The sequence below is a fragment of the Xiphophorus couchianus genome, chromosome 16, assembly GCF_001444195.1.
Source record: "Xiphophorus couchianus chromosome 16, X_couchianus-1.0, whole genome shotgun sequence".
NCBI lineage: Eukaryota > Metazoa > Chordata > Actinopteri > Cyprinodontiformes > Poeciliidae > Xiphophorus > Xiphophorus couchianus.
The window spans coordinates 14,515,512-14,540,483 of record NC_040243.1 but is presented as its reverse complement, the minus strand read 5'-3'; the positions used below and the strand labels follow the sequence as shown (position 1 = coordinate 14,540,483).

Genomic DNA, 24,972 nt, shown 5'->3' with positions numbered 1-24,972 from the left:
TCAGCCAATCAGAGCGACGAAGGGGGAGGGAAGGCAGCGGGTGGGTAGCAACAGTTGCCCTGGTGAGGACGAAGCGCCATAGCCACGGTAGCCCTGGCGACAAGAACCCAGCAACGAGAATCAACAACAACTGAATCCACTATAAAAATATAAGAAGATATTTTATTTTGGGACAAGCGCGCGTGGAGGTCAAGTTATAGGTAAATCGAAACATTTTTCCTCTTGGTGGTTCACACTGAATTGTGCTTTTGCTTTTTCCTTGTTGTTACAGTAGCCATAACGGGAGTCAGCCTTTCAGTGAGGTTAGCCTAAAGCTAGCCGTTGGTCCGTTAACAAGTTAAGCACGACGGTTAGTGCATGCATTTCCTTCTAATGACACAGAGTCTTGCCTGCCATGACGGCGCAGCCACAGATGCATAGTCAAGCAGGCCGTTGTTATGGCGATGTCAAATGCAAAAGGTACAAAATGGCGGTTGTTGTAGAGACCAGTTAGCTTGCTTATCGAGTTACCTTGCTAGAAAGCTGTCACGACAAGCTTGTGCTCGTTACTGCGTGAAGCTTTCGTATCATTTCGTTAGAAATGAACGCTGCCCGTGTTTATTTCGGCACATAGTGCGTATGAGGTCCTGTATTAAAACGTCATGTTGCTCTAATCAACTCACTCACCACACAGGTTTGATAACGTGTACTATCCAGTGGAGAGATAAAATGAGACTCGTATATATAAGTCTAATGACCGAATACGGGTTATGGTATCTGGGCTTGGAAGAAGTAGGTATGAAATATGTGTGAAATTTGAGACAGCTGTGGCAGGTGGCAGACATTTAACGTGCGAGGGGCGTGGCGAAGGAGGGCGTTATGCAGGTGTTTGGCTGGTCTGAGAGAACAGTGCATCTATTTTAACAGTTAATGACCGTGCAAAAGTCGAACAAGGTAGTGTGTCGAATGTAAACAGTCAACATATGTTTATTATGGTGGAATAAAGCCCTCACTCTCTCCCAGCATTCATTAAATGGGAAATGTATAGTTTAAAATTATATACACATTTGCACTAGTCCTAAAAACTATCACTGGTAATATTGACACGCCCCCCCAGGCTATAGACATAAATAGGCCCCTACCTATAAATACGATGTAACATTGTAATCATTTATTAGTTTGTCATATTACATTCCACTAACAATGTCTGTTCTTGTGCATAATTTATATTCTACAGCATGTGGGATTCTTTTTCCTCTAACAATAAAAGCAACGACTTTAATGTCTGTGCAACATGTGGACTTTTTGTACTGGTTTTTCTGTGCTGTCTTCATCAAAGGACTTTTAAGCTCACTTAGAGTACAGCACGACTAATTGTATAAAGCATTTAAAAATAGTCAATCATTACATAGCAGTTTGGTAAAATATCTTCTTATTTCTGATGGGTTTTTAATATTTGATGTTTTGTTCACATATTTTATGTTTTGTTCTCATCAATCCACACTTATAGTATGTACTCATGAATGATTTATTAGTTTTTAAGTCTCTTTTTTATAGACAAATAGCTCCAGTTATAAATTTACTTACATTCATCAAGACCCTAATGTCTTTTTAATTTGGGACTCTTAGTGATTTATGTAGGTCATGCTTTTTTCCTGTGTGGAAGAAATTCATGACATACAACAGAAATTCTCTTACTAGGTTGGATTTATTGTTGATTCTCTCATTCAGAACTGGGTCAACATTCGAAACATAGGCTGAAAATTATACAGTCCTTCCATTAACATTTGAGTTACACAGTAACCCCCAAATTCTTTTAACTGAAGTCAACACCTTGAAATTTTGCTACATCTGGGTTCTCCAAGCACACATCCAAACTACAAACAAAGAACAAACTTTGTTCTTTGTTTTAGAACAAACAAAGAAAGCTATACGGAAAATTTATGGACAATGCTTAAAGGACAAATTTGTGTCAGGAAATCAACCATCGAAAAATCAACTTGTCAAATATCCAGTAAAATGTCATGAAGGAAGTTTGTATATGGTTGCAAAAAGCATTGCAACTATTTTACTATGCAACTTGTTAATGTAAACGTATTCCAAAAATAGTGGCATTCTATGTATTTATTATGGGATCAAAGTTAAATGAGGTTTTTTGTCTATTTTTGGTTAACTCTCCAAAGAACCATTAAAACAAACATTTTAAAGGTAAAGATTGATATAAAATTCATGCTCATGAAGAGTTTGTGTAAACTTTGGATTTAGTTACAACTGCTATCCAAATGAAGAAATGACAAACCTAAAAATCCTTTAATAATAAGCAGAAAAAAATGGAGAACAGAGAGAACAGGATGATTTGCAACAATAAGACATTGTGTTGAGGTATTATCTCAGCTCACATAACAGGCAAATCTAAATGAAAGGTTTTATGTAGGGAGATCCTGTTACACGTAATGAGACACCAAACTGCTTATTCCCATCATTGTTCCACCCCCACATCTCTTCAGTACCTGCTCCTCCGACAGGTCCATCACTGCAGCACTTTTGAACAGGCCTCATTCATTCATTTGCATTTTCCAGACAAATGAGAATGTAGATCTAACCCTTATATCCCCAGTATGCAAACTTGTCCACAAATTATTTTTATGTTTGCTCACCATCTTACACTTTTAGACCAATTGTAACTTCTAATTGTCCTTCCTTGAAGTATAAACGTTATTTACAAGTATTAGGTGCATATTTTCAGGTAATACTCTATGTTTTGCACTGCTGCATAGGTAATCTTCTTTGTGTAATAACTGTATCGGGATTTTTTTGTATTAAAATCCTATTTTTTCTCTTTCTTTTTTTGTTTTAGGGTGTAATGGCCACCTCAGCCTATGTAGGGGAGATGCAACCAGCAGCCCAGCCTCAGGGGGCTGCTGTGACCGTCACACCGGGTCAACCTGACACTGCCTCCACCCCTGCAACTACACCTCAGTTTCTGGCAGAGATTCAAACTGCTGTGGCTACCCCCACTGTTGTCACACCTACAGGCCAAACTACTCCCACTGAGCAGGTTTCCGTGGTTGCCTCTCAGAAGCCTGCAGTCGGGAGTCAAACCCAGACCGCATCACAGGTGCAGCCGGCTCAAACGCAGTACGTGACAGCAGAGATCCAGGGTTCCCCCACGCAGTCTGGCAATGCTCAAAACACTCCTCAGTACATTGTTGTCACAGTCACAGGTAACGTCTGAATTTAGCACATCATTTGCTAAAATGTCCTCAACACCATGGAATCATTGTTTATGCAGTTGCGCATCTGTGCTCAAGGGATGCTGTAGTTTAGTTGTTGAGCTTTAGTGGTGTCTGCGAAAAATAAAAAAAAACTTGCAATTTTTTTTTTTTTTTTTAATTATATACAACCTTGACCATTCAAATCTGAATGCATCTGTTTTCCTGTTATAAGTTGTCTACATGTAAAATTATTGACGCTTTTCCACTCTAGTCTGTCTCTATTGGTGCTGATTCAGAGTCACCTGTCAGGTTGTTATTGTTATTGTTAAAATACAAGGAGAATTTATTCATTTGTTCTGGAAGCTGTTCCGACTTTCTTGGCTGTTGAATGTTGATGGCCTGTTAAATAAGGAGACACCATACAAAGTCACAGAATCTTTATTTGTACATTTAAAATATTTTTTTTATGTGATAGTTGTGGCTGATACTACAAATATAGTTTATTTCTTACTAATATGTATACAGTTGCTTTAGAAGATTACTGTCATTCATACGAAGAGTATGCCATAAGTGTTAGGGAAGTTGAGCGGAAGGAAAAAGTGTAGTATGTGAATAAATGTGTATGTTTTGTTTAATAGCATCTGATCCAACATGACAAGTTCATTCTTATTAAGACTATATATTGTTTGCCACACTGAATTTAAAAGGTAATGTTTGTCATTAGAGTTATTGGTACAATCGTAAGAAATAAATGCTGTATTTAAACCAGAAAAATCAGAAATTTGGGTGTTCTGGCTTTTTTACTTTCAGAGGGTTCTCTTCACTCAAGTGACAGTGTGTCAGATTCTAGCCCTCCTCCAGCTGTTGTGCAGACAGGAGTTCCCACACAGGTTGTTCAGCAGGTACAGGCAGCCCAGCAGGTAAGATATATTCATACTTACAAATACACTTGTTAACTTCTGTTTGTTTAGATATTTTTTTTGTTCTAAAAGGATTTTTGTCTCAACAGAGGTCGGTGGTGCAGGCCACTTCTCAGATAGCCAAAACTGAGCCAGGCACACAACTCAGTGTCACCAATCTACAGCCTGTTCATATCACACAGGAAGTAAGTCGAAAATACACACAAAAGGTACATGAGGCTAAATACGAACCAACTGGTCTTCATAGCTTCAGTTCTTAAAATATATGAGAGTGCTGATCGATGTTTAACTTCCTCTCATTCTGGCTCAGTATTTGTCAGCTTATTGTCTCTGTGGACCTTTTAGCTTCCCGTTTCAATGGAGGCCGTCGAGTTAGGCAGAGATAGGACAGTAGACGAGTTGCCGCTTCATCATCTGACAGCAGATCCTGAATCTTTGGCCTGGGTGCCAAAAGTCCACAATGACAACAGTGGGCTCTGGACTGTTTTTTATCAAGTAGGTTAGGGAGACACAAGGGAAAGTGCTGCTTTAAAGCTGAAGGAACAAGGATTGTAATTGCAACTGAGTAATGTATGCAGTTTTAATTACAAATGGAAAGTATGCAAAATGAATTTAGTTTCCTGATGTTGAAAGAGTTACTAACAAGGATTTATTGGATTTTGCGTGTGCTGACTCTTTAGGTCCAGCAGCAGCTTGCTTCAGTGCCGGTGCAGCATGTGTACGCCAACCAAGTGCAGTATGTGGAAGGAGGAGACACCAACTACACCACCAGCACCATGTCAGAATCCACTTGTGACCGATAATCATCTTAAAATGTCAAAACAGAATTCATTTTCTACCTTACATGCTGTGCTTTTTAAATGTTTGAAAAGAAATCTTTATTTTTCTCTCATCTAGCCGCTCCAGCAACTTCCCTTACACTGAAACGCCGCTGTACACCCAGAGCACAGCTGCCCAGTATTACGAAGGTCAGCCGACTTCAGGCGCACAGGCCTCCTCCCCCGGCACGAGTTTGACAGTCGCCGTGACTGCCGGCGCCACGGGGGGCGTGTCCATGTTTGTGGCCCAGCCCACTAGTGCAGCAGGGGCCGGCGCCACTGTAGTGACCGCCGGGGGCACTGCCAACGGGTCAGAGGAAGGGGCGGGCACCAATGGTAGCGCAGCAGGCAGTTACGTGATCCAGGGTGGTTACATGCTGGGCAGTGGCAGCAACAGCAGCAGCAGCAGCAGCAACGGAGGGGCCGCCGGGAACAGTCAGAACTACTCACACAGCGCCCGCGCCTCCCCAGCCACTGTGAGTATTACAGAGGGCGAGGAGAGTAGCGTGCCGTCGGCAGACAAGAAGGTATGCAGAGGCGCCAAGCGCAGGAGTTTTCTTCTCGTTCCGTTCCCATCCACACAACCCTCCGATGGCGCACACCGATGATGATGTCATAGTGGAGTTTTGTCAATCAGAACGCATGAGAACAATCTGAGGACTCGGATCAACACTAAAACTTGCAAAACGTTCCTCCTTTAAGGAATAACTAAACCATGACCTCATCATTCTCATGTCATTGCAGTGCATGCGATGAGGGGCATTTATAATTTGCTTGAAATGCCCCAACACAATACAGTTCATCTTAAATTCATCATATTGATTCCCATGTGATGATAATATTTACTAAAAACATGTTTGGCAGACATCCCATCAGTATTCCAGGTCATTGATTCATTGCATACCAAAGTTGTATGCCACGGCACGCAAACAGACGTTTTTGTTTTCATTCCTGAATGGATGACCGAGCTATGAATGCGAATGGATCTGTGTTTGTGGGATTTAGTTATAAAACCTTTACTGCATGGACTATTTCTATTAATTTTCAAATGTGTTGGCAAATATGTTGGCATTTACTGGTGTTTCTAATCGCACCAGCCGTTTTCCTTCTCGCTTTTCTCTTTCGTTGCATGTGTGTCAGGTACAGTGGTTGCTGGACAACTATGAGACGGCTGAAGGAGTAAGTCTGCCACGTTCCACGCTGTACTGCCACTACCTGCTGCACTGCCAGGAACAGAAGCTTGAACCAGTCAATGCTGCTTCCTTTGGGAAACTCATCCGATCCGTGTTCATGGGGCTACGCACGCGACGCCTGGGCACTCGGTAGGTGCCTGAAAAAGTGTTCAGCTTCTATATTCAGCCCCAGACAAAACTACTTTTAGTCGGGCACTCCTCAAAATGGCCCTTTATTTAAGAGTGGCAACAACAAAGTGTTTGTTGGGGAAAAAAATCTATTACAAGTTTGCCACAAACCATAGGCTGTGGTTGGATTCAACCAAAGTTGAATGTTGTGGCCTACGTACAAAACGCTATGTATGCCCTGAAACTAACACTGCACGTCATTCTGAACACATCGTCCTCACAGTGAAACATGTTGGTGGCAGCTTTATGCAAAGGGAGTGTTTTTCTTCAGCAGGGGCAAGGAAGATGATCAGAGCTGATACGCAGATAATTGGTAGCGCAATACAGGATTATCCTGAAGGAAAGGTTTTCTTCTGACAGGGTTAGAGGAAGGTGAACACCCTGATTCACCTTCCTGCCTGACAATGACCCGAAACATACAGCCAGAGATACAAGAAAAAGCTCTGATCAAAGCATGTTCATGTCTAACCTAGTCAAAGTTCACACCTGAATCCAAGGCATAAAAAATTATGTTTACAGATTCCTTCCGTCCCTTCTGATTGTGCAAAATATAAACAAATATCAGTTTCTAGATGTTGGTTTTAGAACTATTGACTCAAGTTGGCTGAAATCAAATGCCTAACTCACGTTTTAACTATTTGTTTTTACAAAACATATATGCATCATTTCCTTCACCTCTCAGCTGTAGTTTACTTTCTGTACAGATGAACTCAGAAAAGGTGTAGGTGCGTAAATTTCATAAAAGAAAGGAGAGCCTTGATTGTTTTTCTCTCCTTTTAGGGGCAATTCTAAATACCACTATTACGGACTGAGAATCAAGGCCGGCTCATCTCTTCTCCGACTGATGGAAGACCAACAACATTTGGCCATGAGGCAACAGCCGTTCTCTCAGAAACAAAGGTTTGAGCACAGATATTCACATCCCGTTTATCATTATGCTGCTGTAATGTTGTTTTAATTCAGCCGGTACCCTTGTTCCTTGCAGGTTGAAGCCTGTGCATAAAGTTGAAGGTATGACCAATGGGACCGCAGCAGGAGCAGGCCAGCAGCAACAGCAGCAACAGGGAGCAGGACATGTGGACATCAGTACCCAGGTTCAGCAGTACCAGCAGTTCCTGGGTGAGTTTAGAGATAGTTTATGCTACATTGATCGGACAGTTTCACCTGATAAACTTGAATAAACAGATCTATTATAGATCCATTATACCTACATTAAAGTTATTTATAACGCATATAATGTTAATTATCTCTGGGTAATCTGTGCGTGGATCCTGTCTCCAGATGCTTCTCGATCTCTCCCGGAGTTTCCAGACATCGACCTCCACGGGAAGTCTTTCCCAGAGGGAATTGAACTCGACCACATAAAGAGCTTTCAGCTGCTTTACAGAGAACACTGTGAGGTACCAGAAAGCTTCTACACCAAATATTTATGAGAATGGCTTTTCCATGTTGTTTTTGAATCCTTACGTTGTGTAAAAATAGATGAAGTCCTTCTTTGTTAAGGGGAGAGTGATGCAGAAGCAACTTAAAGGTGGAATAGATCCCTTCTAGAAGGAAATGTTTTTTTAACAGTATTGACTGGAAATGCATTTATTAGAATTCATTTCTCAAAGATGGAGCCAGAATGGTTGTTTTTCTAAATATGATCACTTTCAGCTTCAAGAAAAAACAAATGGTGATTCATTATCAGTTGTGCATGTGTCTGATATAGATTTAATTTTTTTCAGGCCATACTGGACGTGATGGTCAATCTGCAGTTTACACTGGTAGAGACTCTATGGAAAACCTTCTGGAGGTTCAGCCAAAGCCAAGCTGGAGATACTCCAATGGCTGTGTAAGTGTTTCCATTCCTTTTGGCAGGGAATAACGATTTCTGCTATAGGAGTCCGACTTTTTCCGTACAAACGTTCTATTTTCACAGGCACGATGAGTCAGAGAAGCGCCTCCCAAAATCCTGCCTGGTGTTGCTGTGCAAGTACGAGCCGGTGCTGCGCTGGAGCCGCGACTGTGACAACAGCCTGTACCAGAGCCTGGTGGAGATCCTCATCCCCGACGTCCTCAGACCCATCCCCAGTAAGGCTCTGCAGTGCATGACAAAGCATTGTCATGTGTGGTAAAACAGCTACTTTTAAAGCATGTCACAAACTTCAGTTACAACACAGCCAAGTTAAGCAAAGTCATTCTGCAAAGATTAAGCCTGCCTTCAAACAGTCCTGCACTATTCATCTGCTTTGTTTTGCACTGCTTTCTTTCTGTTTCCAGTTTATTTGAGCTGATCTTACTTTGTCTTGCTTTACTATTCCTCTTTGTGATATTTTCTCTTCACCAATCCTGGTTTCATTGCAAAGTTATTACATCATTTCAACTATGTTTGTTGCCTGCAGGTGCCTTAACACAAGCCATTCGTAACTTTGCCAAGAGCCTTGAGAGCTGGCTGACCAACGCCATGATGAACATCCCTGAGGAAATGGTCCGCATCAAGGTACAGCTCTCCAATACTGCCTCACATTTCACAAAAGAGCAAACTACTTTCATGCCTAGATGATCATTGTTTAGATTTTTTTTTTTTAAATTGAAGCATTTTCTACACCAGTATATTTTCAGGAAAGTATTAGAAAGGACTGATTTAACTTTTGAAATTATTTAATTGGAAGATTTTACTTTGTTTAGTATGAAAATACACAAAAAAGATGATTTACCGGGACTAATTGTTTTGATGAAGTTGTTTCTGATCAATCTATTCTGACCCTGCCTTGCCCTCAGGTGACATCAGCCAATGCTTTTGCCCAGACGCTGCGCCGCTACACCAGTCTGAACCATCTTGCTCAGGCAGCCCGCGCTGTCCTCCAGAACACAGCTCAGATCAACCAGATGCTCTCCGATCTCAACCGAGTCGACTTTGCGAACGTTCAGGTTGGTTTAGCCTCTGAGTTTTGGGCCCTGAGAGGATCTCAGTGACACCACTTGAATTTCACTATCAGGGCTTGGGTCTTTATCTGAGTTTTGTGCAGAGAGCAGTCATTTCTGCTGCAGCTTGTGGTTTTGGCGAGGCATGACACACAGCCAGTTTTGATCACTTTCTAAGCCAGGAAGCCCCTTCTCTGTTCTCTGTTTCTCAGAAATGTTCTGCAGGTTGTCAGCTTAGATCTGGGGTTGATTTTATAGCATGACTGAAAGTTTAGGTTTAAATGCAAGCTTCCTGTGCCTCTTGCTCCCATCTTTCACTCACTTAGCAAAAGGAATAATTCAGAATTATCGAAGTGAGGTTCTTTTGGGAGGTTCTAAACAGCTAATATCTTTCTTGTAGTAAATGAATGGCATAACATTCTGAAATAAAAGCACTACAGTGTAGAAAGCTAATATATTATAATACCAGAAATGAATGCTGCTGTTCTGATTTTCAACCGTGTCAGTGTTAGAACGGTTACTCTGTCAGGAAACGATTAAGTGCTTCACACAGGAAGATGAGACACTGCCTCTTGCCTCCATTTCCTTTGTAAATAATCATCAGCCCTGATTACAACTCCACTTCAGTCTCATCACCATTCTTTTTGAGGTTGTAGCAGTACAACCCAGACAAAGACAAAAACATCTACCTAAGCAAAGTTTTTTTAAACAAAATTTTAAAGTACATTTTTTTTTCTCTGTATTGCTCTGTAGGAGCAAGCTTCATGGGTGTGCAGATGCGAAGACCGTGTGGTGCAGCGGCTGGAGCAGGACTTCAAGCTGACCCTGCAGCAGCAGAACTCCTTGGAGCAGTGGGCCGTGTGGCTTGATGGTGTGGTCTCCCAGGTCCTGAAGCCATACCAGCACAGCCCTGCCTTTCCAAAGGCTGCCAAGCTCTTCTTGCTCAAGTGGTCGTTTTACAGGTATGATGGCAAAGACAAGACAACGGAGAGAGAGGCTGCATGGTGGCTTGTGTTCTTCACAGATGTGTGATTTGAGGTTTGAGCTGAAAGCTTCAAGAATGAATTAAAGCACTCTTAGCTTTGCATCCACTAAATAAATATGTTAGCTTGTTCGCTGGACTCTAATGGAGAGTCCAGTGAAATGACCTCTTTACACTAAAGCAGTGTAACAAGGTCATTTACAGCCACTAAAAAGTCTTATTTTGGCAACAGATTCAGCAGCGTGAGTCTAGATTTACTGTGAAATAATGTGATCATACATTTGTCTAATTTGAGCTTCCTCAAATCAGTCTCTTCTTGACTTGTTCCCCTTATTTGTGGTCCAGAAGTCAATGTTTACAAAATATTTTGTTGCATACTGTAGATGAATTTCTGAAGTCAACTTGTTGATGTCAGTTCTATTTAAATGGGGCATTATATTGTATTTTATATTAAAAACTATATTTTGAGTAAATCTTTCTAAGAAGACATTAATCGTCCGTCCGGCAATTATCATTTTACACTTAAGCTGAGTTTTGGTTTAATCTAATAGTTAGGATAAAGGAAGTCAAAGTGTTACAAATGGCTTCCACCTCACTTCCTCTTACTTTATTATTTGTTGCATTTTGTCCTTCCTCCAACCTTTGAGGTGAGAACTGAGATGTGATGAGTAACACTGAGAAGAGGAATTGAGGATATTTGAAATGAGGAAATTAGAAAAGAGGTTTGTCATGGTTTAACGCACACGGATGCACTGCATCCTTTTTTTTTGGTCACAGAAGCGAGATTTGTTTTGTGTGACTGGGTTTTGTTTTTCAATTCCTGCTCTCCAGTTCCATGGTGATCAGGGACCTCACCCTACGAAGTGCAGCCAGTTTTGGTTCCTTTCACTTGATCCGCCTGCTATATGACGAGTACATGTACTACCTTATCGAGCACAGAGTGGCCCAGGCTAAGGGAGAAACCCCCATCGCCGTGATGGGAGAGGTACTAACTCACACACCGGGGTTCCTACGCAGCCTGGATAAATCCAGAGTGGGGAAAGATGTTTGCATTTTCACGTTTATTCCTTTTCCTATTGTCTAAAAGTAGCATTCATCCATCTATACGTCTTAGAAAGGGACTGAGAACTTTGTAAAACATATAGGAACCCTGACACACGCTTTCACAATAACAATTAATACAAGAAACTCTTCCTTGACTCATTCCTGTCCTGCTGTCAGTTTGCCAGTTTAGGTCGCGGTCTGAACCAGCTGGATCCTGACAAAGGTCTGCACTGAATCTACCTCATCACTGCCAGTAACAACAGCCATCTCCCCAAGCATCAAAGATAACTGTGTCCCATTCACATTTGTCATCCACAGAAGAGGAAGAGGAAGAAGATGATGAGAGTGAGGAAGAGGGCCAGGAGCTGACCCTCCCCTCCGATGCGGCGGTGCTTGGAGAGGAGTCTCTGGAGCCTCCAGCCAAGCTAGCCAGAACGGACCAGCGCGTCCTCTTCACCACGGGCTCGGCTGACAACTAACCAGCTCCTGTCCTTCACACGCACAGATGTACAAAACAAATAACACTAATTTATACGTTTGATAGCTGTAAATAGGTCCTGTCGATGTGTGTGAACACTGTCGCTGCAAACTGTTTTAATTGGGTGCAATGCAATCCAAACTCTCTTTTACTGCTGCTGCCCGGATGGCAAAACCACCTGTTGAGTTACACCACCGTCTCTGATGTTGCAATAGGATGTGTGGCTCTAGAAACCAGAATCTTACTGCACACAGAAACGCAGTGAACTTTTATTTGTATTATTCTGTAAAGGAAAAAAAAAAAAACCAGGCATGTTTAATTTTAACCATTACAACCTGTTGCCTAGCTGAAAACACCCCTGCTGCTCCCCTCCGACCTGAAACCGTCACTGCCATACGTAGGCGATCTTGAAATGCTGCAATGTCTGTGTGTAGAGGAGGGTGCCAAGCAGAGTTCAAACATGGGCGCTAAGTCTAGTTGTTACTAATCTGTGAAGCGCTACATGATACAAAACCGAGGTAAGAACTATTAAAAAAAGAAAAACAACAGCAGGGGAGGGGTGATATATATGGGGCGGCTTTGTTTAGTGTGCTTGTGTTTCCTGTTGGCACCACTAAGCTGTTGTTTCTGAAAGCAGACTGAACATGTTTTGCCACGGTTGTGTTTGACTGTGAGTAATGGAAAGTGTTACTGTAGATATTTTCTTACACATTTGGGAAGCTTTGAGTTGACTTGATTGCCCTGTAAAGAAAACAAAACATAACTGTGCGGTTTTTTTTTTTTTTTTTTGGGGGGGGGGTGCCTCCTGCAGCTGCTACACACTTGTAAAGACAAAAGCAGTTTTATAGGGACTCATATTATGGTTTCACAGCAGATGTACTGTATGCGTGACGTTTATGTTCAAAGTGCTTTAATCCTGCCTAATAAGTTCCTCTGTGGCCTCATTTCCTTTGAGATGTTATTTTCTTGCCTTGTTTGCATTTTTTCTCCCTCATTTTTGTGCCAAACCTGTTTTTCTTTGTGGCTTTTTTTCCCCTCTTTCTTGTTGTTTTATTTGTTTGTTTGTTTGATTTTGGAGGACTGTGCCTGAGTAAGAACAGTGAAATAACCTGCTGTATATTTATCCACTATTTTTGGGATTTTGTTGTCACTAAGTGAACCTCTCGTGCTGTGTGTGGTGCTGTGTTGTCTCACATTGTAAGCAGCATTATTTTTGTGTGCTTTATTGATTTGTGATTGTACGTTGAGTTATCAACCCTTGATCATATCTGATGACTTTACCACAGACAGGCTCTCTTTGCACACGTTGACTATCGTCTTTAAAAAAAAACAAACAAAAAAAACTATCCAAACCTTTGTTTTCACTTTTTTCTTTGAAGTCTTCTGTGTACTTTTAGCGGTGAGATGGAGGCGTCAGATTACATGTAAATATTTCAGATTGCTCAGTTCAGAGAATCTGGTTGGAGGTGAGAAATCTGAAAGCTTTTTTTTTTGTTTCCCTCCACCACCGTTTCTCATCTCGCTGCATTTTAGCCCTCCTGCCAATGGCTTCGTTTTGCTTCAACCCTCCATATTCTTAAACACTGTTCATCGAGATTGGTTGGTGTAAACATTTCGTGTGTTTTTTCGGCATATTTCAACGCTATGTCTTTAAAAGGCTGCAGTTCGATGAGACTGACAGCTTTCAAACCAGCACATTAGCTTGTTAAGTGGAGTCTACTACAGCTGAGTACATATCACTCCCGTCTTTCTATGATCTACACCATTCAGAGTGGTTTAACCAGTAAAACTGTTTAGTCATTTTTATAGTGCGTCGTTTCTTATGTACAAAACAAACTGAAGGACAAAAAAAAAAAAAAAGATTAAAAAAAGATGTTCAGTGGCAGTGTTTTATGAATTTGGTCTGCTATAAGTATGACTGTGCCTTTGGAGGTGGTAGACTGCAAATCAGATGTTTTTAATTTTAAAGATATAAATTAAAGGAGTTTTTAAAATTACACCAGCTTCTTTGTCTGGAGATTTATTTTCCTCAAAGTTCAGCTGAGGTCACTTCTCTCTGAGGCAGCATCTCTAATCTTTGTGGGAAAATGTTTGGTGTGGGTGGGAAACCGGTAGATAAGCAGATATTGTAGGATCATTGCCAAAGACAGAAAGTCCTAAGATGGTCGACAAAAAGTGAACACTGGTTGGCACTTGTAGCATGAACTCTGGCAAATTTATGCAACATTATCAGGGCTTTTCACAACCCTCCCCTCCCCAACAAATGGACAGAAAAATATTTCCTGTGTGAAGCAAAAAAAGAGATGTTTGACATTTTCTTATTGCTTAAAAAAAATGAAACCTATAAACTGCTTAGTGAGCTGTTTTTTCATCCGGCAAGTCATCTTATTAAAAAAAATACTCAAATGCTCACTGTGACTTCCTGTGTTAAATGCACACATACTGAGCAAGCTGCTGTTGCTGCAAAGAAGAAAACACTGAATAAAAGCAAATCCCTGTCTAGAAGTCAGACACTGACTCACATACAACATTTATTATTGTTCAGGGGCTTATTTTGTTCTATAAATTTGCCACACCCTGCTGGTTTTCTGTAGTATTGAGGACAGATGAACTTTCTATGTATTGATTTGACCATATTTTTTTAAAAAACCCTTTTTTTTACTTTAAGTACTTAACTCTATATATACAGTATATCATCATGCAGCCTACATACAGATAAATCTAAGAAATTCGTATATTGTGAATTGTTTTTCTGTTACTTATTTTACAAAGTAAAACTCTGTCATGTTGTTTTGAACTCTCCGAACCCACATGCAAAGACACTCTCAGGAGATCAGATTAAAGATTTATTTACAAAGACAATTGGCGTGTAATGCAGGAGCGTCTGATCAGGAGCGGATCAGTGTGATCGAACAGCTGGTAGGTGGGCGTAACTCGTCAGGGAGCTCAGCGGATGAAACTGCAAATCCCGTACTTCGCATGGAGTGTCCAGACAACAGGAGCCTAGGAATCACAAAAAGGTACAGGACAGGTAAGCGTGCGAAACAGACTGGATATCTTTCTAGAGATCTCAGGACCAGATGTACCACAAAGGCGACAACACTCTGGCGACGAAGTGCCGGGAACCCGCTCCTAATATGCTGCCGCTGATGATCCACAGGTGTGCCGAAACACACCTGTGGAGAGGGTGCTGCAGGAATACGCCAGCGAGCTCTCGAACGCCACCTAGAAGGAAACCAGAGGAACTGCCGAAGCCGCAGATCCTGACAAAACTCTATTCATAACATATAGAGTTATATATTTCCTAGAGTGCCTTTATATCTTGTAGTTAAAAACAATTAAATACTTATCAAAAACTTTATTGACAAATATGACATGACTTCATCAATAAGTTCTTTATAAAAAAAACCCAGACAAGCTCAAATCCTGAGTTTATTATTTAATATCACATCACAATAAACAAAATTATTTTCAGAAGATATATCATTTTCTTTGATGAAGTAAATTTAATGAGCGAGACTCACAAAATGGCATTAGATGTCATATTGCATAAAAAGAATTGTATTTTTTCAGTTTAATTTTCTTTAGTAGTGATGTGGAAAATTACAGTTAGGTCCACCTGCTAGTTGTATTGCTATATGTTTATTCTAAGTTCTGTATATTCCCACCAAGTTAAAGCTGTTTGGGTTACATGCACAGGGTTGGACGTTGTTTTCCCAGCTGCATGGGAACCAGTCTGATTCCCAGGCTTTGGATCCCTTATCACTTGGTACAAAACCCATGTGTTGTCTCTGCCTGGCAGAGCTTTCCGTTTCAGACTTGCTTCATTATTGACTGTCCTGTGAGCTCTCTGTGTTGTGCACAATTCATGAATAAACCTGATTGAGTGATTTTACCTGAACAGTGCTTGGAAATAGTTTTTTTTCCCACGACAAGTAGTTAGACTTTTTGTACACAAGAGGGCAGTGTAGTGCAACAAGAGAAATAGAAATTCATTTGTTTTACTTTGCATTTTTACTTGCACTATATAGTGCGCATAAATATTTGACACATTAACACAAATTTAATTTTTTTTAGCTAATATATTAGTTAATGTAAGGATTCAATTCCTGTCATTAAGGTTAAGTTATTGACTGAAGTAAGGATATGTATTCATATAAGTTTGTTTAAAGGGGTAGTAGTATGTATGTAAATATATGTAATATAAGTGTAATATCGAGAATATAATAAATTCTCTGTCACCACACACATTGACATGGTATCTGCCATGGTTTTAAATTGATATAAGATGTCTGTTTTTTTTTTGTATTATGTTTGGTAACTTAAATAGCTTCCGGTAATCACATTCCTCAAATTAATTGAGTAGCTGAAAGTTGCAACAACTAGAATGTTATTTTAATTTTATTTAGAGTAATAAAAATGAAGAACCTAAGCTAAACTAGATCTTTTAAAAAAATACATTTTACCACTTAAGTTGGTCTGGCTCAATGTAGAGTACAAGCAGGATTTTTATTTTGTAAAGTGCCTCAAGGCAGCTGAGCTTCTGCCACTGCAGATTCCATTTAATTCTCTTCCTCCTATCAACACAATCCTCAGCTCTGAAGCATTGTTGCTCTGGCTTTGCCCTGTCAAAGGAAATTAGACATAACTTAAATACACTGTCAAAAATACTTTACTTTTAATTTCAAAACGTAATCCCTAAATTGATCAATAACAATCCACACACAGTCAAGAAACTACCAGTAGTATAGTGGAAATTTTTGTGAATAAAGTGCCAGTTTCAAATAAGTGCTAAATATATAAAATTATATTATTCAGACATACAACAGAAATACATCACATAGCATATAACATCAGAATAATATCAAGTGCAAACCGTTTTATAAAGTGTTACTAACCAGCAATAGAAGCATCTGTTTTATCAGCCATAGCTTGAAGTCAACAGCTTTCAGGGGTTTTTCTCTTATTTTGTGTTGAAATGAAAGTTAAAACTACTAGACCTCATAAGGCGGGGTCAGTCTAACCCAGTGAAAAAGAAAAAGTGTGCCATCTTCTGGACAAATAGAAAAAGTATCTCAAAATGTCCCTATTGCCAAAAGTTTATTATAAAAGCTTGTTTTTTTGCTAAATATAAATAGTTAGAAAATAAAATTTTCTAACAACGCCCTGCCCCCAAAAAACCAAGAGACTTTGTGTTGTAAGGTAATAGGCCAATGTCATTTTTTATTGTCATTCTAATTTTACATACTACACTAAAAATAAAAATTAAAATGTTTTTATTCATGTTTTATATTTAAAACAGTAGAAAATAGTGTTACTGTAGATACATTACTTTTTAGGAGCAGAATGGTGGTTGCTCTAGAGAGAATAGACAAATACCATTTGACATGTTTGTTAGCAACCTTAAAGAGTGAACAAAGAATACATCTAAAAACTTTATATATTTTCTTAATCACATGATTTCCTAAAAGTATCTAATTCTAAATCTAATTATGCTTTTGTTTCATTTTTCCATAGTGCTTTTATCAGAAAAAAAATAAGTGTCTTAAGCTTTAAATATTGACAAGGCTCATTCAAATGACACAAAAAAATTAAATACAATAAAACTTGTTTCTTTAATGCCTTTTTTGAAAAAAAAAAAAGGATGTGATAGTGATTTGATGTATTGTCAACATTTGAGAATAGCAAAGAACTATAAAAATACTAATAAAAAAAACAACTTTCCAGAATCATTTTAAAAGTAAACTCTCTCCATTAGAGAAGAGTTTTACTCTGCATCACCAGAGCAGACCAGAACCTTTTTCCCCGAGCTGATCTCAGCTAGTCTTGCATTGTGCTGCAGCCATTCAGCAACTTGGTAATATAATCGTAGATTCCCAGACTTTACAATTCTCCCACAATCTGAGTCCTTATCTTCACTCACTGAAACAAAAGAGGAAACTTTAGTTCCATATTTTATGAGATTTCATTGTATCTGCCTGATTATTTCTATTGTGTTTATTTAGTCTAGCAATTTCTGGCATTCACAATGTGCTTGGTTCTCTGCTACATCAACTTCTTTCTATATAAAATCTGATTGCTATATAAACAGCATGCAGTAAAAATCCATGAGATTATGTAGGAGCACAAAGTTTCAATTTGATTAAATTATACTTACTGGCTGGAATGTAGCCCTCGTCCATGCTACTTGATGTTTTTGTAGAAGGTACCGTTGGTTGTTCTGGTTCATTTGACAAAGCCTTCAACATTTTCTCTATCAGGTTCTGCTCTCGTTTGTTCCACTCGTCTTCTGTCAGCATGCGTTGTGTTTTTGCTGCGGTAGATTCAGAATCTGAACATTCTCTTTTATTATGTTTCGTTGTGAACCATACCTTGTTCTGTTTCACCAGGACAAACATTTTTTGAAACAGCTCTTTCAACTGCACCAGATCATCAGAATGTTTGGGATTTATAACATGGTATCTGTTTCCACATTTCTCCAGGAGCTCCTGGAGCTCCTTTCCCTCTCTGACGATGTAATTCTCTACAGGGAGATCATTGAGCCAGTGTCCCCAGGTAAACAGCACCATGCAGTGTCTCCACACTCTCTCTGTTAACGGCTTCAAGATCTCCACCAGAGCTTTGAGATCTTTCTCTGTGAACGATCTGAGGATGGGAACAAGCAGGAGAAAAACATGAGGTCCAGGAGAACACATGGAGACACTGTGGAGAACTTCATCTTTGATCCAGTCAGGTGGTGTTGGGTCTGAGAACCAGCCTGGTGTTTCCACAACTGAGACTTTTACTCTTTCAAACATTCCTTCGTGTTTTACACATGTTGCAAATTTGTGATCTTGGTAGGTCTGAAAAGATGAAAAACAAATAAATAAATAAATAAATCTACACTGAACAAAAATATAAATGCCCCATGTCAAATATAGGAGGTTTTTTTTCAACATTTGTGTTACACAATATATAGAGAAACTCAAACTATATTTTCAGTAATTACTGATCTTCATATTGGCATTGATGATATTGTGGTATGGCCATTTGTGGCGGGTTGACAGTCCTTTGAACATGATAGGAATTTGAAGAGCCTGCAAGTTGGCTTCTTATAGGCGGTTACAAACAGTCTGTGGTTTGATGTGTCTGTTGTGCAGGCCAATAGTCTCATCAGCTGTGTGTGTCGCTGGTCTTAGTCAGGCCCGCAGGTGGACGAGACGAGCTGGATGTGGTGATCTTGTGCTGGAGTGGTCACAGTCTGTTGGAAATTAACTCTTAAATGGCCTATGATCCGATAATGGACATTGAGGCGTGCAGCTACTGCTCTGGTGGACATCCTGCGTCTAACATGCCAATGGCATGCTCCCGCATAACTTACGACATCTGAAGCATTATGACTTGTGACAAAATTTTACATTTTGGGTTGGCCTTTTATTGTCCCTAGTCCTAGGATTGTCCACCTGTTGTTCATTTTGTCTGACCATCTACTGGACATGACCCACCCATGCACTGAGTAAAAAAAAACAACTCACTGAGTAATGCTCACTGACAAGTTCAAGTAAAAATTATACACAAATAAAGACAAATATTATTTTTGTACAATAAAATGTCAGCATTTACAGCTGTTAACTCCACGTGGCAACAATATTTGACATGGGGCGTTTATATTTATGTTCAGTGTATAGTTGGTTGTACTTCACTAATTGGACACCTACAGTCTGGGCGACTGTGTCAAAGCTTTTTGTTTTGTCAGCATGTAGTGTTACCTTTTTCAACCAAGCTCTCTCAAAGGTCATTTTAAATTTTTCATTGAACAGAATCATGTTTCCAACTTCACTTTTCCCTGAACATTTCTGACCAACAAGAACAATCCCGATGTCAGTGGTTGGATGTCTCTCATCTGTAAAATAAACAAAAATTACTGAAATGTTTTTCATCTTAAGACACTCAGATTATATGACTATACCATAAAATATGTTCTATTTATTTCTTACCTCCAATCACCTCTTTCAGGACTCTTGACTGTCTCTCATTGATCTTCTTCAACCTTTTGGCCATCTTGTCTCCAGTCTCTCTCTTGGTTTCTAGCTGCGCTGCTCGGTCCAGCTCCACTTCATAGTAAGACTTTTCATTTCCTACCCACATCTCTTCAATCTTCTCCAGTAGTTCCTTTACCTGAGTCTTATCACTGTGGTCCTTGTTGTTCAGGACATGATACCTGTTCTCACACTTGTTCACTATCCACTGCAGACCTTCCTCACTCTCTATGCGCTCCTCTACAGTCTTTACTCCTAACCAGTCTCCATAGGTAAACACAAGAAGTGTGTGTTTCCAGATGTCTTTTCTAAACAGACCCATGTGTTCCTGAACAGATCTCAGATATGATTCATCAATGTTGATTATCAGAGGAATAACCAGCAGCACAGCATGTGGTCCTGGAGGACACAGATTCACACTGTTCTCTATTTCCAGTTTATCCATCTCACTGGTTTCCTGAAGGGTGTTGATGCAGAACCATCCAGGAGAATCAACCACTGTGAGCCGCCTTCCTTCAACCACACTCTGTCTGATTTCACTGTGGGTTGTTGTTCTTCCATTTTTATTAACATCAAAAGCCTTTGTTCCAAGGATGGTGTTTCCTGTTGAGCTTTTGCCAGCCAGTGAATCTCCAATCATCAATATTCTCAAAAGGTTTGGAGGGACTTTTCCACCTAAACCAATGGAACAGAAAAAACCAACAAATTATTTAAAAAGTTTTTAACTTTTCTTTATTTATAGTAGGGTTTATCAACAGAAATCAGATGACTCTAACAGATGAAAAGCTAAAATAGCTTATAATTATTAGCTGTAAGAAAAAGATCGAAAAATACTCAAGAGATGAATCTATTGAATGATCATCTTAAGTAACTATTGTGTCTTTTTCTACTTTACAGTTGCCAGGGAGTTGTTAACAAATTGTAAATAAAAGCAAAAGTGAACTTTTTCTTTTACACAGTACTTGTTTTAATTTGTCTAGCTCTAGTTGTTTTTTTGTTTCTGAAACCTTTCATAGGAAAGAGACACACAGTTCTGTTTATGTTTTACCAATAGGCAATAAAGCGTTTTTTTTTATTTTATGTCTGATTTGACATTTCCTTTCTTCAAGTGATAGTCAAACATTTTCCAAATGAGAAACTTCAACAATGTTATACTGAAGGTTATGTGTGATTTTCTCACAGAAGATGTGAATCCTGAAACATTTCCTTCCTCCAACATAGAATACCAGTGGTTGTTCTAGATCAAATTTGCCATGGAGGACCAGGATCAAACAAAACTGCATTATTTTGTTGCTTAATACATATATCAAAAAACATTAATATTAAGTGAACTAAAGAACCAAGCAGCCTCTTGTGGCTCTGGAGCTGAAGATTTCAGACTCCTGATCCAGCAGATGAAAGCTCTGACCCTATCTCAATATGGCTGTAGCTTAATTTTTAATTTATCGTTCAAGTAAAACTTTGACGGTAAATGAAAATGGCATTGGTACAACAAATTTTTTATCAATTTCTTTGCCAGTGCATGTCATTGTAAGAAATGAATTTAGTAGAGGCATAGCCATCGCCTCAGAATTGAAGGAAAAACATTTTTCAGAGGTCAGTTGAGTGATTTTTTTTGTCCTCCATCATTCAATTACCCATAACCATCTACAGCAGGGGTCTCAAATTGTATTCCTCGAAGGCCGGTGTCCTGCAACTTTTAGATGGATTTCTGCTTCAGTACATCTGGCTCCAATTTCATCATTTAATTGAAGTTGGCAAGGAATACATCTAAAAGTTGCAACCTGAGGATCATTGTAGTGTATTAGAACCATAGTAACTTGCAACTTACCTTTAATTAGTTCTTTGAGTTTGCTTCTTTGTTTCTGGACTTGATCAAACCTTTTTGAGCCTTTTTCAGTCAAATCTGTCATTTCTTTTCTCAGAGCTTCTCCTTGACTTCTGTCAACAGAACAGTGTCTGTCTCCATTGATTATACTCAGGGTCTCAATTTTCTCTAACAAGATCTTAACTTGATCTCTATCGTCTCTGTCACTGATGTTGAGAAAATGTTTTCTGTCTTCACATTGTTGAAGAATCCACTGCAGGGTTGGACTTGTGTTGATTCTTGACTCAACCTCTTTATCACTACATGGAGCGACTGCAGTGATCAGCACAATGGTGTGACTGAAAACATCTGCATTGAAAAGTTTCAGGTGCTGCTTTAGTGATGATTTGACCCACTGTGGTAAATATAAATCATAATGAATGACCAGAAGAAAGACATGAGGTCCTGGTGGACACAGATGGACACTGTTCTGGATTTCTATCTGATCCAGTTTTGGAGTTTCTTCTTTAGGCCAAATCCACCACCATCCTGGAGTATCAACCACTGTGACTAGTCTGCCGAACACTTCCTGCTGCCTCGCTTCACTCTGAGCTGTTCTTCTGCTGGTGTCAAAAATATTTTGACCCAGAATAATGTTTCCAGCTGAACTTTTACCACTGAGACTTCCATTTAACCTTCCTCCTATCAAAACAATCCTCAACTCTGTAGCAGGATGGCTTTGTGCTGTAAAGAAGAGAAATGAGGTGCTGACTGGATACAGTTTAGAAACATTTACTTTATTTAGACCTGCACAGAATGTACTTTTTTTTAATTCAACCGTATTACTATCAAAAAACATCTACAATAACATTTACACAAAATTTACCTTAAACAAAAAATAACTAGAAAAGGTGAGGTAGCCATTTTCTCCTCCTCCCAACACTTTCACAAAGTCATTCTTTGAATTTATCATACTCAGTCAGTAAAATGAGAGTTTATAAAAAACACAATCATATACAGGATAACGTTTACAGAGAGTTTTATGAAAATGTCACTGACCTAATTTGAAAATGTCAGCTGAAGCAGCCATTTCATTAGCTTCACTCTGCCGACGTTTCTGCTTGTTTCTTTGGCAAGCCATTTTAACATTAATTTGGTTTCGTCTGACTATCCGTAATTACATTGTAGATATCTAAAAATGCATTTTGACTAGACAAAATTACATTTTGACTATCCGGAATGGTAATTTAAGAAATCTGCATTTACATTCTGACTATTAATAATAATAATTCAAGATATCTTCAATTACATTTTGACAAATCATAATTCCTTTTAAGATATCTCTAATTCATTTAGAGATATTTTAAAAGGAATTTTGACTAGTCAAAATTACAATTCAAGATATCTTTAATTTAGTTTTGTCCAGTCATTATTTGCTTTTAAGATATCTATAATTTAGTTTTCACTAGTCAAAACTTATGGCAGATATCTTGAGTTATGTTGTCATTCGAGATATTTTTAGTTAGAATTATGACTAGTCAAAACTAAAATCGAGATATCTTGAATTTACTTTATGACTAGTCATAATTTAATTGTAGATATCTGAAATGTGTAGTTCAGATAGTCAGTAATTCATTGTAGATATCTTGAATTGAAGTCTCCATACAACTCAATGGTAAATCTGATGACATTTCGACTAATCAGAATGGAATTAGAGATACCTAAAATAGGTATTTTGTCTAGTCAAAATATAATTAGAGATATCTAAAATAGGTATTTTGTCTAGTCAAAATATAATTAGAGATATCTAAAATCGCTAAAACGTCTAGTCATAAAACAATTTGAGATATCTGGAATGTAAGGGCGGCAAAACCGAATTTATGTTAAAACGGCTTACCATATGCCATATGTTCCTGCCTATTCCTAAATGAAACTAAATAGTTCAAAGGTAGTGTTGATGATTGACGTCATAGGAAAGTCAAACATGATCAGAGATGGCCATCTGCTGGAGGACTAGAATAACTGCATTTCTATTCTAACAACCAAAGGGTCTAAGATGTATTGCAATTAAACTGAATCTTAACAAATCAATAAACATTTCACAAGCAAGGACCACGCCACAAAGACATAAGTTTAAAAATTTATTGTAGGAAGGGGATGAAAGGACGAATGAGCATGGCTTGGTCTGGGGAGAATGCTGGGTACCTTGAGATTTGAAAACTCAGCGTGGGGGTATGGCCTTCTGGAAAATTGGTTTCACTTTATTTTCCAGAGTCTAAAGCAAAAAGGAGCAAAACATGGTTATGAGGCTGAAAGGAATTGAAAGGGAGAAGAGGATGATGGGATGAAGAGTTATGAGGCAAAAGAGGCAGAAGTTAAAGGAGGATGTGATTGACAAAACATTACAGACTTAGAGTATAAATAGGCTGCTTGAGAATTTGGTCCACTCCTTCATATAGTTAACATATTACCTTCATACAGTTTGATCAATTAACTCAGAATAAACCCCACAGGGTCAAATCAAAAAGGAAAACAAACATTTACTCATTATGATAATTTGCTCTGTCTAAATACATGCTGAAGCTCTACGTAGTAATTTGAAATTTGAAGTGAGCAACAAAAACTATATAGAAAATAACATCTATCATTTGTTATTATGCTATTTTAGATGCTCCTGTCACTCAGTTCAACTTTCTATTCAATACGTTTGTGTCATTTTTCACACACATCAGCTTGTTGCTTTAATTTTTTAATATTATAGTTTACCCAATTAAAATATTTGCTGATGATTTACTACTTTTTTATTTTGAAGCATAAATCTGAGTTTTAGACAGGGCTGAAACTGTTATCGATAGTAGCTCTGCTTCTCTGTCATGTTTTATACAATTTAATATTTCACAACATCAGAAGGAGACAAAAATCTGATGAAACAATTGGCTCTGAGCGGAGACACCTCTCACTTCGAAGTTTTTTCGATGTGCTACTAATTTGAGAAGCATAACCACTTCTTCTCATACTAAACAGATGACCATACTTTTGGTTTGTAACTCCAAAACTATGAAAAACATAATTATTAGCACCACCAGGGAATTGTTAATAAGCCCTTTCAGATCACTACATAAATTACGTTAATTTATAAAAGTGTCACTCGATGAAGTTACATAAATCAGACGTGTCTAATCGTTTAGGATATACAAATCTTGTTTAAATGTGAAAAAGAACATAATTGGAAGGATTTTCATGCTTATCAGCAAACAGTATGGCTTATTTCTTTCTATTCCTAAACTGAAAATTTATACAAATACATAATTTGTAATTTTTTTTAATCATTTCAATTGAATTTGAAGAAAACATTCATATCTGATTATGTGTCAAGATTTACCTAAACATGCCAATAAATTATCAATGCACAATTAAGTAACTGAATGGATGAATCATGAATT

The 24,972-nt window shown here is 38.7% G+C and overlaps 2 protein-coding genes and 1 long non-coding RNA gene across 5 annotated transcripts; 1 reads left to right on the top strand and 2 right to left on the bottom strand.

Moving 5' to 3' along the window:
• Positions 1-43: 43 nt before the first annotated feature.
• rfx1a (regulatory factor X, 1a (influences HLA class II expression)) lies at positions 44-13,703 on the top strand. 3 transcript variants are annotated; one of them, XM_028041820.1, is made up of 19 exons: positions 44-200; positions 2,837-3,203; positions 4,005-4,114; positions 4,204-4,299; positions 4,460-4,609; positions 4,795-4,892; positions 5,012-5,459; positions 6,073-6,254; positions 7,074-7,193; positions 7,279-7,412; positions 7,575-7,693; positions 8,021-8,127; positions 8,215-8,366; positions 8,678-8,775; positions 9,057-9,206; positions 9,954-10,162; positions 11,014-11,167; positions 11,404-11,449; positions 11,545-13,703. In XM_028041820.1, the coding sequence occupies exons 2-19, from the start codon at positions 2,843-2,845 to the stop codon at positions 11,703-11,705; spliced, it is 2,895 nt and encodes a 964-aa protein (XP_027897621.1). In that variant the 5' UTR covers positions 44-200; positions 2,837-2,842; the 3' UTR covers positions 11,706-13,703. The 3 variants fall into 3 exon arrangements, with proteins under 3 accessions (XP_027897621.1, XP_027897623.1, XP_027897622.1); XM_028041822.1 differs by lacking the exon at positions 4,460-4,609 and having other exon boundaries at positions 5,012-5,408; XM_028041821.1 differs by lacking the exon at positions 4,460-4,609.
• An 878-nt stretch (positions 13,704-14,581) lies between these two features.
• LOC114159733 (uncharacterized) lies at positions 14,582-14,894 on the bottom strand. The gene is made up of 2 exons (XR_003598652.1): positions 14,791-14,894; positions 14,582-14,707 (listed from the first exon to the last, which is right to left on the bottom strand). It is a non-coding gene; the product is annotated as an uncharacterized LOC114159733 (long non-coding RNA).
• A 234-nt stretch (positions 14,895-15,128) lies between these two features.
• Positions 15,129-22,653, bottom strand: LOC114159730 (GTPase IMAP family member 8-like). The gene is made up of 7 exons (XM_028041819.1): positions 22,589-22,653; positions 21,554-22,273; positions 19,681-20,397; positions 19,453-19,586; positions 17,862-18,546; positions 16,603-17,626; positions 15,129-16,329 (listed from the first exon to the last, which is right to left on the bottom strand). Exons 1-6 carry the CDS (start codon positions 22,617-22,619, stop codon positions 17,472-17,474), a joined length of 2,442 nt encoding a protein of 813 aa, XP_027897620.1. The 5' UTR covers positions 22,620-22,653; the 3' UTR covers positions 15,129-16,329; positions 16,603-17,471.
• Between the last annotated feature and the right edge of the window lie 2,319 nt (positions 22,654-24,972).

Coding starts and splice junctions, on each gene's coding strand:
- rfx1a (XM_028041820.1), top strand. CDS start 2,843: ATGGCCACCTCAGCCTATGTAGGGGAGATGCAACCAGCAGCCCAGCCT. Junction 4,893..5,011: donor AACTACACCACCAGCACCAT/GTCAGAATCCAC, acceptor TCTCTCATCTAG/CCGCTCCAGCAACTTCCCTT. Junction 8,128..8,214: donor GGAGATACTCCAATGGCTGT/GTAAGTGTTTCC, acceptor CTATTTTCACAG/GCACGATGAGTCAGAGAAGC.
- LOC114159730 (XM_028041819.1), bottom strand. CDS start 22,619: ATGGCTGCTTCAGCTGACATTTTCAAATTAG. Junction 22,274..22,588: donor AGCTGACATTTTCAAATTAG/GTCAGTGACATT, acceptor TCTTCTTTACAG/CACAAAGCCATCCTGCTACA. Junction 19,587..19,680: donor CCTGAAAGAGGTGATTGGAG/GTAAGAAATAAA, acceptor TTTATTTTACAG/ATGAGAGACATCCAACCACT.